The sequence below is a fragment of the Alligator sinensis genome, unplaced genomic scaffold (genome assembly GCF_000455745.1).
Source record: "Alligator sinensis unplaced genomic scaffold, ASM45574v1 scaffold1295_1, whole genome shotgun sequence".
NCBI classification, from domain to species: Eukaryota; Metazoa; Chordata; order Crocodylia; family Alligatoridae; genus Alligator; species Alligator sinensis.
Window position 1 is genome coordinate 756,777 of NW_005841880.1, and position 11,858 is coordinate 768,634.

Sequence of the window (11,858 nt, forward strand, 5' to 3'; positions counted from 1 at the left end):
CGGCGCGCGCGGGGCACGCCGGGAAGCGTAGTCGGGCGGGGCTGCCCCAGCCACGGGGTTTACCCGGACAAGCCCAGGGGTGATCCGAGGGGGTGGGCGCTAGGGCGCAGGCGCAGCTGGCGCGGGGCGCGGCGGGGAGAGGAGGCGGGGAGGGGGGGGGGGGGGGGGGGAGAAACCTTTATCAGCTACACAGCTAACGTGGGCAGCTCTGGGGAGGGAGAGAGTGTGTGTGAGTCTGAGTGAGTGTGATTATGTGTGTATATGAGTGTGATTGTGTGTGCCCCCACGGTCCCAGGCCAGCTCGCTGTCTTTGCTAGCCGGCCGTTATTATACAAATCACAGACAATGAGGGTTGAAGGGAGCTCACATCCAGTCCAGCCCCCTGCTCCAAGCAGGACCAGCCCCAACTGCATCATCCCAGCCAGGGCTTTGTCTACCCAGGTCTTAAAAACCTCCAAGGATGGAGAGTCCACCACCTCTCTGGGGAGCCTGTTCCAGTGCCTCATCCCCCTCCTCTGAGAGTTTTCCCTAATATTCAACCTCAACTTTCCCTGCTGCAGCTTGAGCCCATTGCTCCTTGCTCTGTCACCGGCCCCACTGAGAACAGTCTGTTACGACCCAGGAAAGAGATCTGGGAGTCATTGTGAACAGCTAGCTAGGAACGTGGGCTCAGCACCCATCTAGGAGGCAAACCACATGTTAGGGGTGATGAAGGAGGGCATTGTGGCCAAGATGGAAAGCATCGTGATGCCCCTTTATAAATCCGCGGGGAGTCCGCACCTTGAATACGGTGCCCAGGGTCTGGCCCTGCACCTCCCCAAGGGGTTTCCCACCTCTCCATCAACCGTCTTGCCCGGGGTCTCCAAACAGGGTGTCCATCTGAACGAACAAACCAGAGCTGAACTTGATGCCCCAGGTCAGCCCCGTGTGGACACACTCCCCCTGGGAGGAAGGCTGCTTTGCTGGGGACACAGCGATGCAGTCCCGTGTTCCTATAGCTTCGCTCCCTGGAGCTACCTCGATTGGGAAAAGCACGCTTTCTACATTTGCAATGTTTTATGAGGCCAGTAAGGGGAGCGGTATTTTGCTGACAGGGCTACACTTGCAAAATCCAAGGACCAGGGCAGTCGTAGCAGTGAGCGCTATTATACAGGTATCGTTCCATCCGTAGCAGGAGGTTTCATCTCTAGCAGGGTTAAAATAGGAAAACTTCTATGTGTAGCAAGGCCTTAGTTCGCACAAAGGCCGTGCATTTATTATGCAGAGGTGTGTGCAGCGCTGTTGGTTTCATGCAGGGAAGTAGAAGCATGCGAGTCCAAGACACTGGAATAGAGGCAGGTCTTGGTTTTAATGGACCCCCAGACACGCTCTTTGCCCTTGTGACCCTTGCATCTCTGCAGCCCCATCGCTGCACCGGCTTCCACGAGCGGCCGGCAAACATCTTGTGAATCCGCCTGTTGCGCAGTCTGGGTGTGGCGCGTTCTGCGACTGACGTGCCCTGGTGTGTGATCGGTCCGGCACACGCATGCCAAGTCTCGCTGTCATGGAGGGACACTCCTTGATTTGGGATTAAGGGGAAGGCTGTTTTCTTGCAGAGCCTCTCCCTTCTGGCTCCTATGCCCCGCAATGAAGCGTTTAAAAATCTCTCCCGAGGGTTGTTTTCCCCCCCCAGAAATCTAATTTTCTACCCACTCAAGTTGTCAAGGCCCCTGGCTCCCCCCGGCTCACTCCTAGCAGCGCCAGGGAAGAGTAGCAGAGACATCTAGTGGCTGTAGCCACATCCCAAAAGGATCTGGGCAGCACCGGTTTGCATGAGTGCTGAGCACCCAAGACCGACTGGTTTCAGAGCAGAAGAAATCCACAGGGACGGAGGGATGCCCAGAGGTACCCTAGCATGGGATGGGCACGGGCCGATCTCGTGCAGTCACCAGTCGCTGTTGTGTGCACATGGAGCAAGGTCAGAGTAACAGGAACCTCTGCCCCACGGGTTCAAGGTCAGACCATCAAGCCCATGTGTGAGCCAGACCTCCTAGGAGTGACCAGGCACAGGAATCTTCCTGACACACGTCCATCATGTCTGACACACTTGCCCTGCATGGAGGAACGGGCAGGATAAAGGCAGACGACCCAGGACCCGGCTCCCGAGGCATCGATTCCCGCGAGCCGTTGCCCGGCATCCAACGTTCATTCGCTCAGGCTTGTCCCAACCTGCCAAGTCTCCGCATTCAACAGAGGCCCCAGTCTCTGCTTGAAGAATGAAGAAAGGTTTCAAAGCCGCGTTCGCCCTCTGGGTCCTTTCCACGGTCCTGGGCTGTATCCAGCCTGAGCCGGCTCTGCATGCATTGCAGAGAGCAAGACAGGCCAATTGTGTATCTAGCCTCGCAGGCCTCTTCTCTTCTGACGGCAGAGCAGATGGGAGTGCTTTGTTTAAGCTTTACGCGGCTCTTGCGACCTGCTCCTGCTCTGCCGGGGGTCTGCAGTAATGCATTTCTCCCAGGCAGCAGTAGATGTCCCCCCTCGTCGCAGCGCTCTGCCCTCCTCTTCCCCTGTTTGCAGTGTGCCCGTTCAGGTTCGGCAGCCTAGATAAGAGATCTCTTTTACCCGGAAGGAGGCCCTGTCGCTATTTGCGCACACAGCTCTTTCAGCTTTGCCTATATAAAGCCGGCCAAGAGCAGAGGAGACTCCTTCCTCTCCCCGCTTCTCCCACCGGACAGGCCTCCCTGGGGAGAATTGCAATAGCATGAGCTCCTCGGAGGCTGCCAGTCCCATCTTCCACCAGGGAGAGAACTGCAAGCCATCATGGACGGAGGCCGAGGCTGGCTACAATCAGACGGACACCCACTTGAAGATCCTGGGCAAGCCAGTGATGGAGCGGTGGGAGACCCCCTACATGCATTCGCTGGCTACTGTTGCAGCATCCAAAGGTAATTAAGTAATGAGAACCCAGTTCATTGCAAGGGAGGGGGGGTGGACAGCAGCAGCAAGAAGTTTGGGGGGCAGAAGGAGCGTTGTTAAAAGCTGAATGGAAAGCGTCCCTGTATTCTCAGCACCAGCTATAAGAAGGAGCCCGCCTCGATGGGCCTCATCCTTATGGCTGGAGAGATAAGATAGGCTGGGCCGCCCGGGTTCCTAATTCCTGTGCACTCCAGAATAACAGCCGGCTAACAAAGACTGACGGCCGCGGAGTAAGCTGGCCTGGGAATTAATTGCACGCCGTGTTCTCAGCCGTGCAGCCGACAGAATAAAGCGCCGCCTGCGTGCATGGAGGAGCACTTCCTACAAAGCCCGGCGAGCGGCCTCCATCCCCGATCACTGGGGTGACAGGGCAGAGGAGAAGGAACGTCCATCTTCACTTGCGGGAGCTGGACTTGGCCCATCCAGAAATGCAGTGCCGGGAACAGGCAGCACTGAACGAGCAGCTGAGCTCCTAGCAGGGGGCCCGAGGGAGGTATTTTTGAACCTTCCCAGGGAGCTTTTGCCCCTGCAGCTCTGCTCGGCTGTCGGCATAAATAGAACGAGATACAAGCCTTTTTTTGGCTTTTTATTAGATTGAGTCTCTGCGAGAGAGGCTGGAGGAAGAACAGCATTTTAAGTACAACCGGGCAGCGATTCAAGACCTCTCACTAAGACATTAAACACAGCCCAACTGTCCAGAGACAGGCTTGAGAGCGTGGTTTTGGAGGCTGGTGTTCTCTCAGCCCCTCTCCAGTATTTGATTTCTGCCCCACTTTGAAGGTAGCATTAAAAAATCATGACAGCAGGCACTTTCCAAGCTGAAGTTAGGAGAGTCGCCCCCCGCCCCCGGTTTCCCTGCGTGCTCACGCGCCCCATCGCACAATGCACAGCGGAGCTGGAGAAGGCAGGCCGAGCCATTCGCCCCGCTGGAGCTGAGGTTAAGAATAGCTCTGCTGAGGGAGCGAGTGTGCGAAACACTTGTGCTCTTGTGTCACACGAGATACGGTTCCAAACAGCTGCAGGCCGAGCTGTGGGGGATGGGAGGCCGTCGCTAAACGCCTGCAAACCTGAGCTGCCCTCCCAGAGCTTTGGACTCTGCCTCTCGGTTGCAAAACAAACGCCTAATCCAAGCCCTGACAAAGGTCACAGGAAACCTTCCGCAAACCTTGGTTCGAGCCCAAAGTTTTTGGGATCAAGTTGGACAGAGGTTGCACGCTGCACTCCTCCAGGCAGCTCCTTGTTACCGGAGAACCCGTGCCAGGGGCTCCCAGCAGAGAGGAGAGGCGGTGGAGGCTGGGTTTGCACAGAGAAGGGTCCAAGGCTGCCTGGAGCTGTTTCAGCTTACTTGGGATGTTTTTAGTGGTTTGAAATCCATTTTAGCTGAAGGCAAAACAGAGAGGTTTCTCAGGTTAGGAAGGACTTAACCCCTTCCCACTCCACCACTATCTGACCTGCCTCCGGGGACTCGGGAAAACCAGTTCCCGGTGGTCAGCTTCTTCCATCGCCGTCCAACGCAGGGACGCTTGTGAAGCCCCAGGGCCGGCTATAGTCCGACGCAGGCTACTGGGTTAGCTGCCTTTGGAACAGACCCACTGATTTCTGCTATCCGTTGTCTGCTCCTGTCGGTGTAAACCCTCAGCTGGCCGCTCCTGCCTCCCCAAATGCTGCAGTGTGATTCAGCGCGTGAGATCGAGCAGTGGTCCAGCACACACGTGCCCAGACTGGTCTGTCCCATGGATTTCAGCAGGCTTTTCACCTGCTGGGAGATAAGGAGCTGGGAAGGGCTACAGAAGAGAAAGGGAAGGTAATAAGAAGCAAAAATGAAAGTGACTGGGGAAGTTCCCTTCTCCCGGGACAACAGAGAAGCAGCTTTAATGACCAGCCCAGAAAGGTGGGGGACGGGGGCAGCTAGACGCAGGTGGGGGGCAGATTTCCTCCGCACGACGAAGCCCAGAGATGACGGATCCTAGTTACTAGCAGCCTGGCCCTGATCCGAGCCAGCAGCCAGGCAGCGAAGGGCTCCGAGTCCCCAGGCTCTCTCTGAGCACAAACAACCGAGGAAAGGACGGTCCCATCCATTACCAGGACCGCCGGCCCCTTGGGAACCAGGCAGTACGGGCAGCTGAGCAGTGCCCTGCCCTCGTCTTTCCGCAGGGGGCCGCGTGCTGGAAGTGGGCTTCGGCATGGCCATTGCCGCCAGCAAAGTGGAAGAGTTCAACATCGAGGAGCACTGGATCGTCGAATGCAATGAGGGCGTCTTCAAGAGGCTGGAGGAGTGGGCCAAGAAACAGCCCCACAAGGTAGACGCGGCTCTGGTGGTGGCGGGTAGGGGCAATTAGAAATGCAGAGTCCTGCCCAGCTCCGCTGCAGCACCCTCTGCTCGTGTCCCTGCCCTCACGTGGCCGTCAGCGCCGGCACCAAGGATGCTGCCCTCACAGCACCCAAAGCATCAGCCCTGTATTGCAGATGAGGCACCAAGGGGCACGGGGGCTGCAAAGAGGACACAAGACTTAGGCGAGGCACGAGTTGCACCCAAGGTCCAGGGCCACCAGCTCAGCCCCTTCCTGCTCCACTGATTCCCCTGAGTGGGAGGAGGAAGCCACTCTGGACACACAGAGACAGCTCAGCAGTGACCTCAGTGCCACCCTCCTGCTAGGGAAACATTACCCCAGGGGCAGGGAGAGGGCAGACGCCTCCCACGCGCTCCCTGGAGCCGAGCATGCCCCCAGTAAATCATCCCTGCGTCTCTCACTCCATCGAGGGAAGGGAAAGGGAAAGGGAGTGGATCCACTCCTGCTTCGGCCAGTCTCCGAGCAGCCCATGCCCTGCTGACCTCCCCCTGTCTCTGGTCTCCTGCAGGTCGTCCCCTTGAGGGGCCTGTGGGAAGATGTGGTCCCCACGCTGCCGGATGGACTTTTTGATGGTAAGGAGAAGAGGCAGAGGCAGAACAAACCCCGAGGGGCCGTGGGATTGTGAGAGCGGGGCTGCAGGCTCGGAGGACCCTGTCAAGCACCCTCCGTCCCCGAGACCCTCAGAGCCAGGCCCTTAGGGACAGAAACCATCACAGGAGTCGGCACAGCCTGGCTCTGGGAAACCCAGCTCTGCCAACCCGCAGCCTGGGGCCCGAATCCCCTGAACCTCCCTGCCTGCACCGGTCAAGCCCTCGCCCCAGCGAACGGGTCCAGATGGTGGTGGTGCATTTTGCACTGTTGGTGAGTCCTCCCCTTTCCTCCCCGCGCAGGCATCCTGTACGACACCTACCCCCTGTCCGCAGAGACCTGGCACACTCATCAATTCCACTTCATCAAGGTACAGAGCTGCACCCTCACGGCCTCAGCAAGCCTCCTTGGCTGGCAGGGGGAAGCAAGGGCACTCGCCGGTCGGCAGGATCAGGATTTGAACAACACAACGGGAGACTCGGCCTCTCCGCTCAGGGCAAAGCTGCCAGGGGCACGGCGTGGCCTCCAGGCAGCGTTTTCTATCAGGCTTCACTTGTCCTCACATCACAGCCATGAACTTCACTGTGGGAGAGGGACAAATATGTATTAGCAAGGGGGAAACCCATGCTTCGCAGCACAATCCAGAGTGGGCGGGAGGGGAAGAGCCCAGTGCAGGAAAGCTGGCAGTGGCTGGGGGCATCCCTGACCCCACTCCCCTCCCTGTCCTGCAGAGCCATGCTTTCCGCTTGCTGAAGCCCGGTGGCGTCCTCACCTACTGCAACCTGACATCATGGGGGGAGCTGCTCAAGACCAAGTACACAGACATCGAGAAGATGTTTGAGGTGAGGGGGGACAGCTCAGGGGCAGGAGGGGCCAAACCCCACGTATGCCGCCTTGATCCCCCGTGGTCCCAATATCTGCTGGAGGGAACAGGCTTGCAGCACACAGCCCCACCCCGTGCCCCCGGCATCAGCAGCATGGTGCACAGGCACAGAACTGAACCCCAGCGCCTCCCAGGCCTGATCCCATCCACAGCTGCTAAGAGCTGCTGGGTCTTTCCAGCAGTTCCTTCCAGACAGCTGCATGGGAGGACAGCATCCATCGTACTGATACGGAGAGGTGCTGGGAGGGAAAGGACGTGGCCCTGAGTCTCGGTGGGGAGGGACTGGGCCTTCAGGTGGGTTCGGATGCTGAGCCCATCCTTCCTCTCTCCCCGCCACAGGAGACTCAGGTCGGGCACCTGGTCGAGGCTGGGTTCAAGAGGGAGAACATCAGCACAGCAGTGATGGACCTGACCCCGCCCCAGGACTGCAGGTACTACGCCTTCCCCAAGATGATCACGCCCACCGTCGTCAAGCAGTGAATCCTGCCGGGAGGAGAGAACCAATATCCAGGACTGACCATTTACACTGCAGGGAGAAGGGGCAATGCTCCTCACCTTGGGCACTCACAAGGGAGGATCAATGCTGGGGGTAGGAAGGGCTGGGGAAAGCCTGCTTGGAAGTGGTGCCTGCAACCAGGCTTTCACTGGGCCACGTCTCACAAAGCGCCCCAGTGAAGCAGGTACCAGAGCAGGATCCAGGACCCTGCTCTGCTCGGCGCCTCAATTCCCATCCTGGTTCAAACAGCACTTTAGAGATCTCTGGATGAAGAGGACTGGGACAGAAGTGGGGAGGGCCTTCAGCTGGCCCCCGGGCAAGCCCCTTCTGAGACCTGGGCTCAGAATCGCAGGCTGGGACCAGCATCTGTTAAAGCCTGGCAGTAGATACTGTAAAATCAGACTTCAGTAGAAGTCAGGAGCACGCAGGTGATTCGGATCAAGGGGCGGGAACAAATCCAGAAGCTGCTGAGAGGCCGGGATCCTTTAAAAACTACAAAAAAAAGACACTTAGCTTTCCCCAAGCCAGCCGACTCCCCCTCCTCCCTCCCCGCATCTTAATGTCAAGAGCCTTCACATTTGCATTTTGTAATTAAAATGCGACGGGGTCGATTCCCAGAGCAGGGTCCCACTGGGGCTCTGCAAATCTTTTTTTTTTTTTTGACTAATGCCGTTTTTAATCAGATTTTGGTAACAGATTCTTTTGACCTTCCTGGAAGTTTATTACCGCATGAATAATTACCCAGCTCCGCACAGAAAGGGTGGGCAATGTGCCGGTCATGCAAACACTGGAGACATTAAATTGACTTGGAAATCTACAGCGGAGACTTTGGAGTCATTTATGTTGATCCCTCCAACGCACGCACAACTCGGCCCTGCTTCTTGTCCCCGTCGTGGCTGGCTCACTGGAGCTTAGCACTCATCTCGTTACATTTTTCCAGCCTTTCGTGATCCATGAAGCAGCACGCGCCCCTTCCCCCATCTGAGGGCAGCTCCCTTGCTGTAGCGCGGTGGGTCAAGGTTCTGCATGGAGCGGGTGCCGACAGCAAACGCGTATTGCCACGGCCCTTAGGAGACCGAGTCGCAGCCCTGGGCCTGCGTGCTGGGTGCTGAGCAGAACATAAAGGGGGTTCCTGCTCCAGAGAGCTCCACTTTCAAGAGACATCAGTGGGTTCACACGGTCAGCGGGACAGTAGTGGTGGTGCTAGAGACTGTGGCATAAAAATAGTGACCTGATTTATAAGGAATGACACGGCATAAAGCAGGAACGAGACCTACACCTAGCTGTGCTGTATGCACGGACGTGGAACAAGGAAACAAGTGACTGTGGTGCTACAGTCTCTGGAGGACTGTACTGGGCACCTCCTATCCAGGCTCTCAAAGCAGGAGGAAGTCAGAGAAAAAAGTTCTAGTTAGCAGGAAATATTAGAGACCAAGCTAAGGTAAGACTAAGAATGAAAGCTGGGAAGAGGGGGCACGATCCCCTCAGATATAAGCATCACAGCCTAAAGAGGTTCATGGAGTGCTAGAATGTACTGAAGAATGTAAGAGCCCCCCATTGAGTCGTCTGCCTGCAGCCGTGCTTCCTGCAGGCCCAGAGCCGGGATTTCTGGCAGTCTGGGTTAGAACAAGCTCGAGACTTGCTCCAGAAGCATCGCACCTGTGGAGAAGCTGCCAAGGCAGGTCAGTCCCGATCTCACTGGAGGAAAGGGGAAAAAAAGAACAAACACATCTATGGCAGGGCAATATAAAGCTTTTAGCATTAAGCAACAGGTTTGAAGGGCACGCAAAGAAGCTCTGACAGCTGGACGCTTGTCCGTGTATCTGCAGCAGCTTTCCATGCTCAGTCTGTCCAAACACTGCCAGGGCTCCCACCCTTGCACTCCAACCGCACTGCTGCCTCAGAGAGCCTGCGGTCCCCGCCGAAAGCAGCGGGCACTTGCAGCCTTCCCGTCTTCTGCCGCGGACGTTTGTTCCATAAGAGCAGATAATCATTTCATGACTCGCCCTCCCCTCTCAACACGAGCTATTTAACCCACACAACGGCCAGCTCTCAGCCTCGTTAGACTTAACGCTTCCCAGCCATTTCAGTCAAGGCCAGGACCCTTTTTAAAGTAACCGAGCGACAGCATTAAAGACGAGAGTCAACTGAAGAGGCAAAACTTTATTACGAAGCTTGTGCAGAATATAGCTGTGATGTGCGTAACACAGGTGCTTTATCAGAGTAGCATGAGTGGCTGGGTCATAAATAAAGGAGGCTATTTCCTGTACCAGAGCTGAATCTTTTTCTCCCGCTTGATTTTCTTCTGAAGCTGCAGGATTCCATACAGCAAGGCTTCTGCAGTGGGCGGGCAGCCTGGTGGGAAGAGAGGAAGGGGAGAGAGCGGGCACTGGATTAGGCGAGGCTGACAAACAGGTAGGAAAAAGACTGTGGTTCTAAGGCTAGAAAGGACCATTATAATCAGTGAGTCTGATCTGCACGACCCAGGCCAGGGCATTTCGCTCCTGCTACCACCCGACTTAAGCATCTCTTCTAGATAAGCAGCCGAGTTCAGAGATTTTGTTGCTTTACTTGGTAGCTTAAGCTCACTGCAACGATCATTCTCGCTGAAAAATAGGACACGCAGCTTTCCCTGCACTGCTTTAAAACAGACGAGCGAGAGAGAAAGAGGTTGGGTTTCTTTTTAGTTAAACTGAGGTGCTTTGAGAAGACGTTTTGATTGCTCAGCAGAAGAAAAAGCTCTCTTGGACTAGTGACAAGCTGTCCCCCCCCTCCATGCAGGTGGAGTTCATCTCAATGAAGTCACAAGGGCCTCACGTTTCAGTTCCTTACACAGAGCACGAGGCCAGTCTCTAAACTTAAGCCAGGCAGCTTCAATTGCAATGAAAAGGCCTGAACTAGCTCCAGACAGCACACACAGGTTAGAAACACATTAACAGCGCCAGCCCACCTCTTTTGGAACCACGACCCACGTTAACAGCAGAGCTAAGAACAGCCGGTTACCTGGAACGTAGATGTCCACTGGGACGATGCGGTCGCAACCCCTCACGACAGAATAGGAGTAGTGGTAGTACCCGCCGCCGTTGGCACAGCTAAAGGGCACAAATGTTTCGGTATTCAGGTGCAGAATGCCAGGCCGGCGTCAAACAGGCAGCCAGGCACAACTCTACCCGTGCGGCCAAGACGAACAGAGCCAAGTAGCAAGTAAAACCAAATGCCCTGCAGCGATAAGCATGTTACAGACGGCTTAGCTCTGCGATCAACCTCGCCGCCACGGATCTGAATGCACAGACAAGAGTGTGCACACATACGCCGCCCCGATTTCGACTACATCTAGTTTCTTTGCCAAAGCGAGTAACCAAGCAGCCCTGCTGCTCAAGCCTGGGCGCTCGCAAGCAGGTGGAGATAGCTCGTGGTTTCAGTCTGTCTCACTGACCAGGCACTTCCAGAGCGCGGGCTCCCCCTTCCCTTCCAGAAAGGATCTCTGCTGCCTGCAGTTACAGACTCCCCTCCTTCCCCAGGGAAGGAGCGTTTGAGCCCCATTTTAATTCACCCTGAGGACAGAGCGCAGCGCAAACCCCTGGAAGCAGGAACAACCAACGGGCTCTTTTCTCCCAGCGAAGCCTGAGGAAAGACAGCTCCAGCACTAACCTCCCCATGGAGATCACGTAGCGCGGCTCGGGCATCTGGTCGTACACCTGGAGGGGAGAGATTTCAGAGTGAGCGCCCTTCACTTCTAGTCCCTAGAGCCGCGCCCGACAGCGGCAACAGAGCCCCCACCTTCCTCAGAGCAGGAGCCATTTTGTTCGTCAGGGTGCCGGCCACAATCATGACGTCAGCTTGCCGGGGGCTGGCCCGAAACACCACCCCGAAGCGGTCCATGTCGTACCGGGGAGCAGCCATGTGCATCATCTCCACCGCGCAGCAGGCCAGGCCGAAGGTCATCGGCCACAAGGAGCTCTGGGACGGGCGAGAACGAAGCGAGTCAGCAATGCTCACGGCGGGGGAAGCGTCCACAGCATCAAACCCCCGGGAGCAACAGCGCGCCCACTTAGCGGGGAGTAGGGTAAGGGGAGAGACGAGGCCGACACGGCGCTACACCTGAACGAGCAGGAGGCAACGCCTCCGGCTTGAGAAGCTTCCGGTCTTAATGCGAGGGAGAGGCTTGTGCACACAAAGCACGGACTCCCTCGCTCTCAAAGAGCGCTATGGAAATGCAGCCACCTCTGGGGTGGAAAGGCAGCCACCATAATACACTGCACGAGGACGTCAAGGTGACGGAGACAGAAATCTTTGCTCAAAGCAAAGAATTACTCCTCTCCGGACCAGGCTGGGCTTCAAACGAGGCGTCACCTTAACAGCGCGACACGCAACGAAACGGGATGCCTTCCCCGGATACTCTTGATAACACGGAACGGCCGGTAGCGAGACACCGGCCCTTCCCGGCGCTCTCGCGCCGCGCTCACCCGTCGTCCCCAGTTGATCAGGTCGTCCAGCTTGGCGACCACGTACTCTCCGCGGGTGGTCGGGGCCCAGGGCTGTTTCTGGACGAGCGCCGCGCTCCTGGGCTGCGCCTGGCCGGGGG

General features: G+C 56.9%; 2 protein-coding genes across 2 annotated transcripts; one reads left to right on the forward strand and one right to left on the reverse strand.

Moving 5' to 3' along the window:
- The first annotated feature begins 2,671 nt into the window (after positions 1 to 2,671).
- Positions 2,672 to 8,090, forward strand: GAMT (guanidinoacetate N-methyltransferase). The gene is made up of 6 exons (XM_006017433.3): positions 2,672 to 2,924; positions 5,110 to 5,255; positions 5,815 to 5,878; positions 6,197 to 6,264; positions 6,626 to 6,736; positions 7,117 to 8,090. Exons 1-6 carry the CDS (start codon positions 2,741 to 2,743, stop codon positions 7,255 to 7,257), a joined length of 714 nt encoding a protein of 237 aa, XP_006017495.1. The 5' UTR covers positions 2,672 to 2,740; the 3' UTR covers positions 7,258 to 8,090.
- NDUFS7 (NADH:ubiquinone oxidoreductase core subunit S7) lies at positions 7,921 to 11,852 on the reverse strand. Its single transcript, XM_006017556.3, has 5 exons — positions 11,740 to 11,852; positions 11,054 to 11,233; positions 10,925 to 10,971; positions 10,277 to 10,365; positions 7,921 to 9,628 (listed from the first exon to the last, which is right to left on the reverse strand). Exons 2-5 carry the CDS (start codon positions 11,216 to 11,218, stop codon positions 9,531 to 9,533), a joined length of 399 nt encoding a protein of 132 aa, XP_006017618.2. The 5' UTR covers positions 11,219 to 11,233; positions 11,740 to 11,852; the 3' UTR covers positions 7,921 to 9,530.
- Between the last annotated feature and the right edge of the window lie 6 nt (positions 11,853 to 11,858).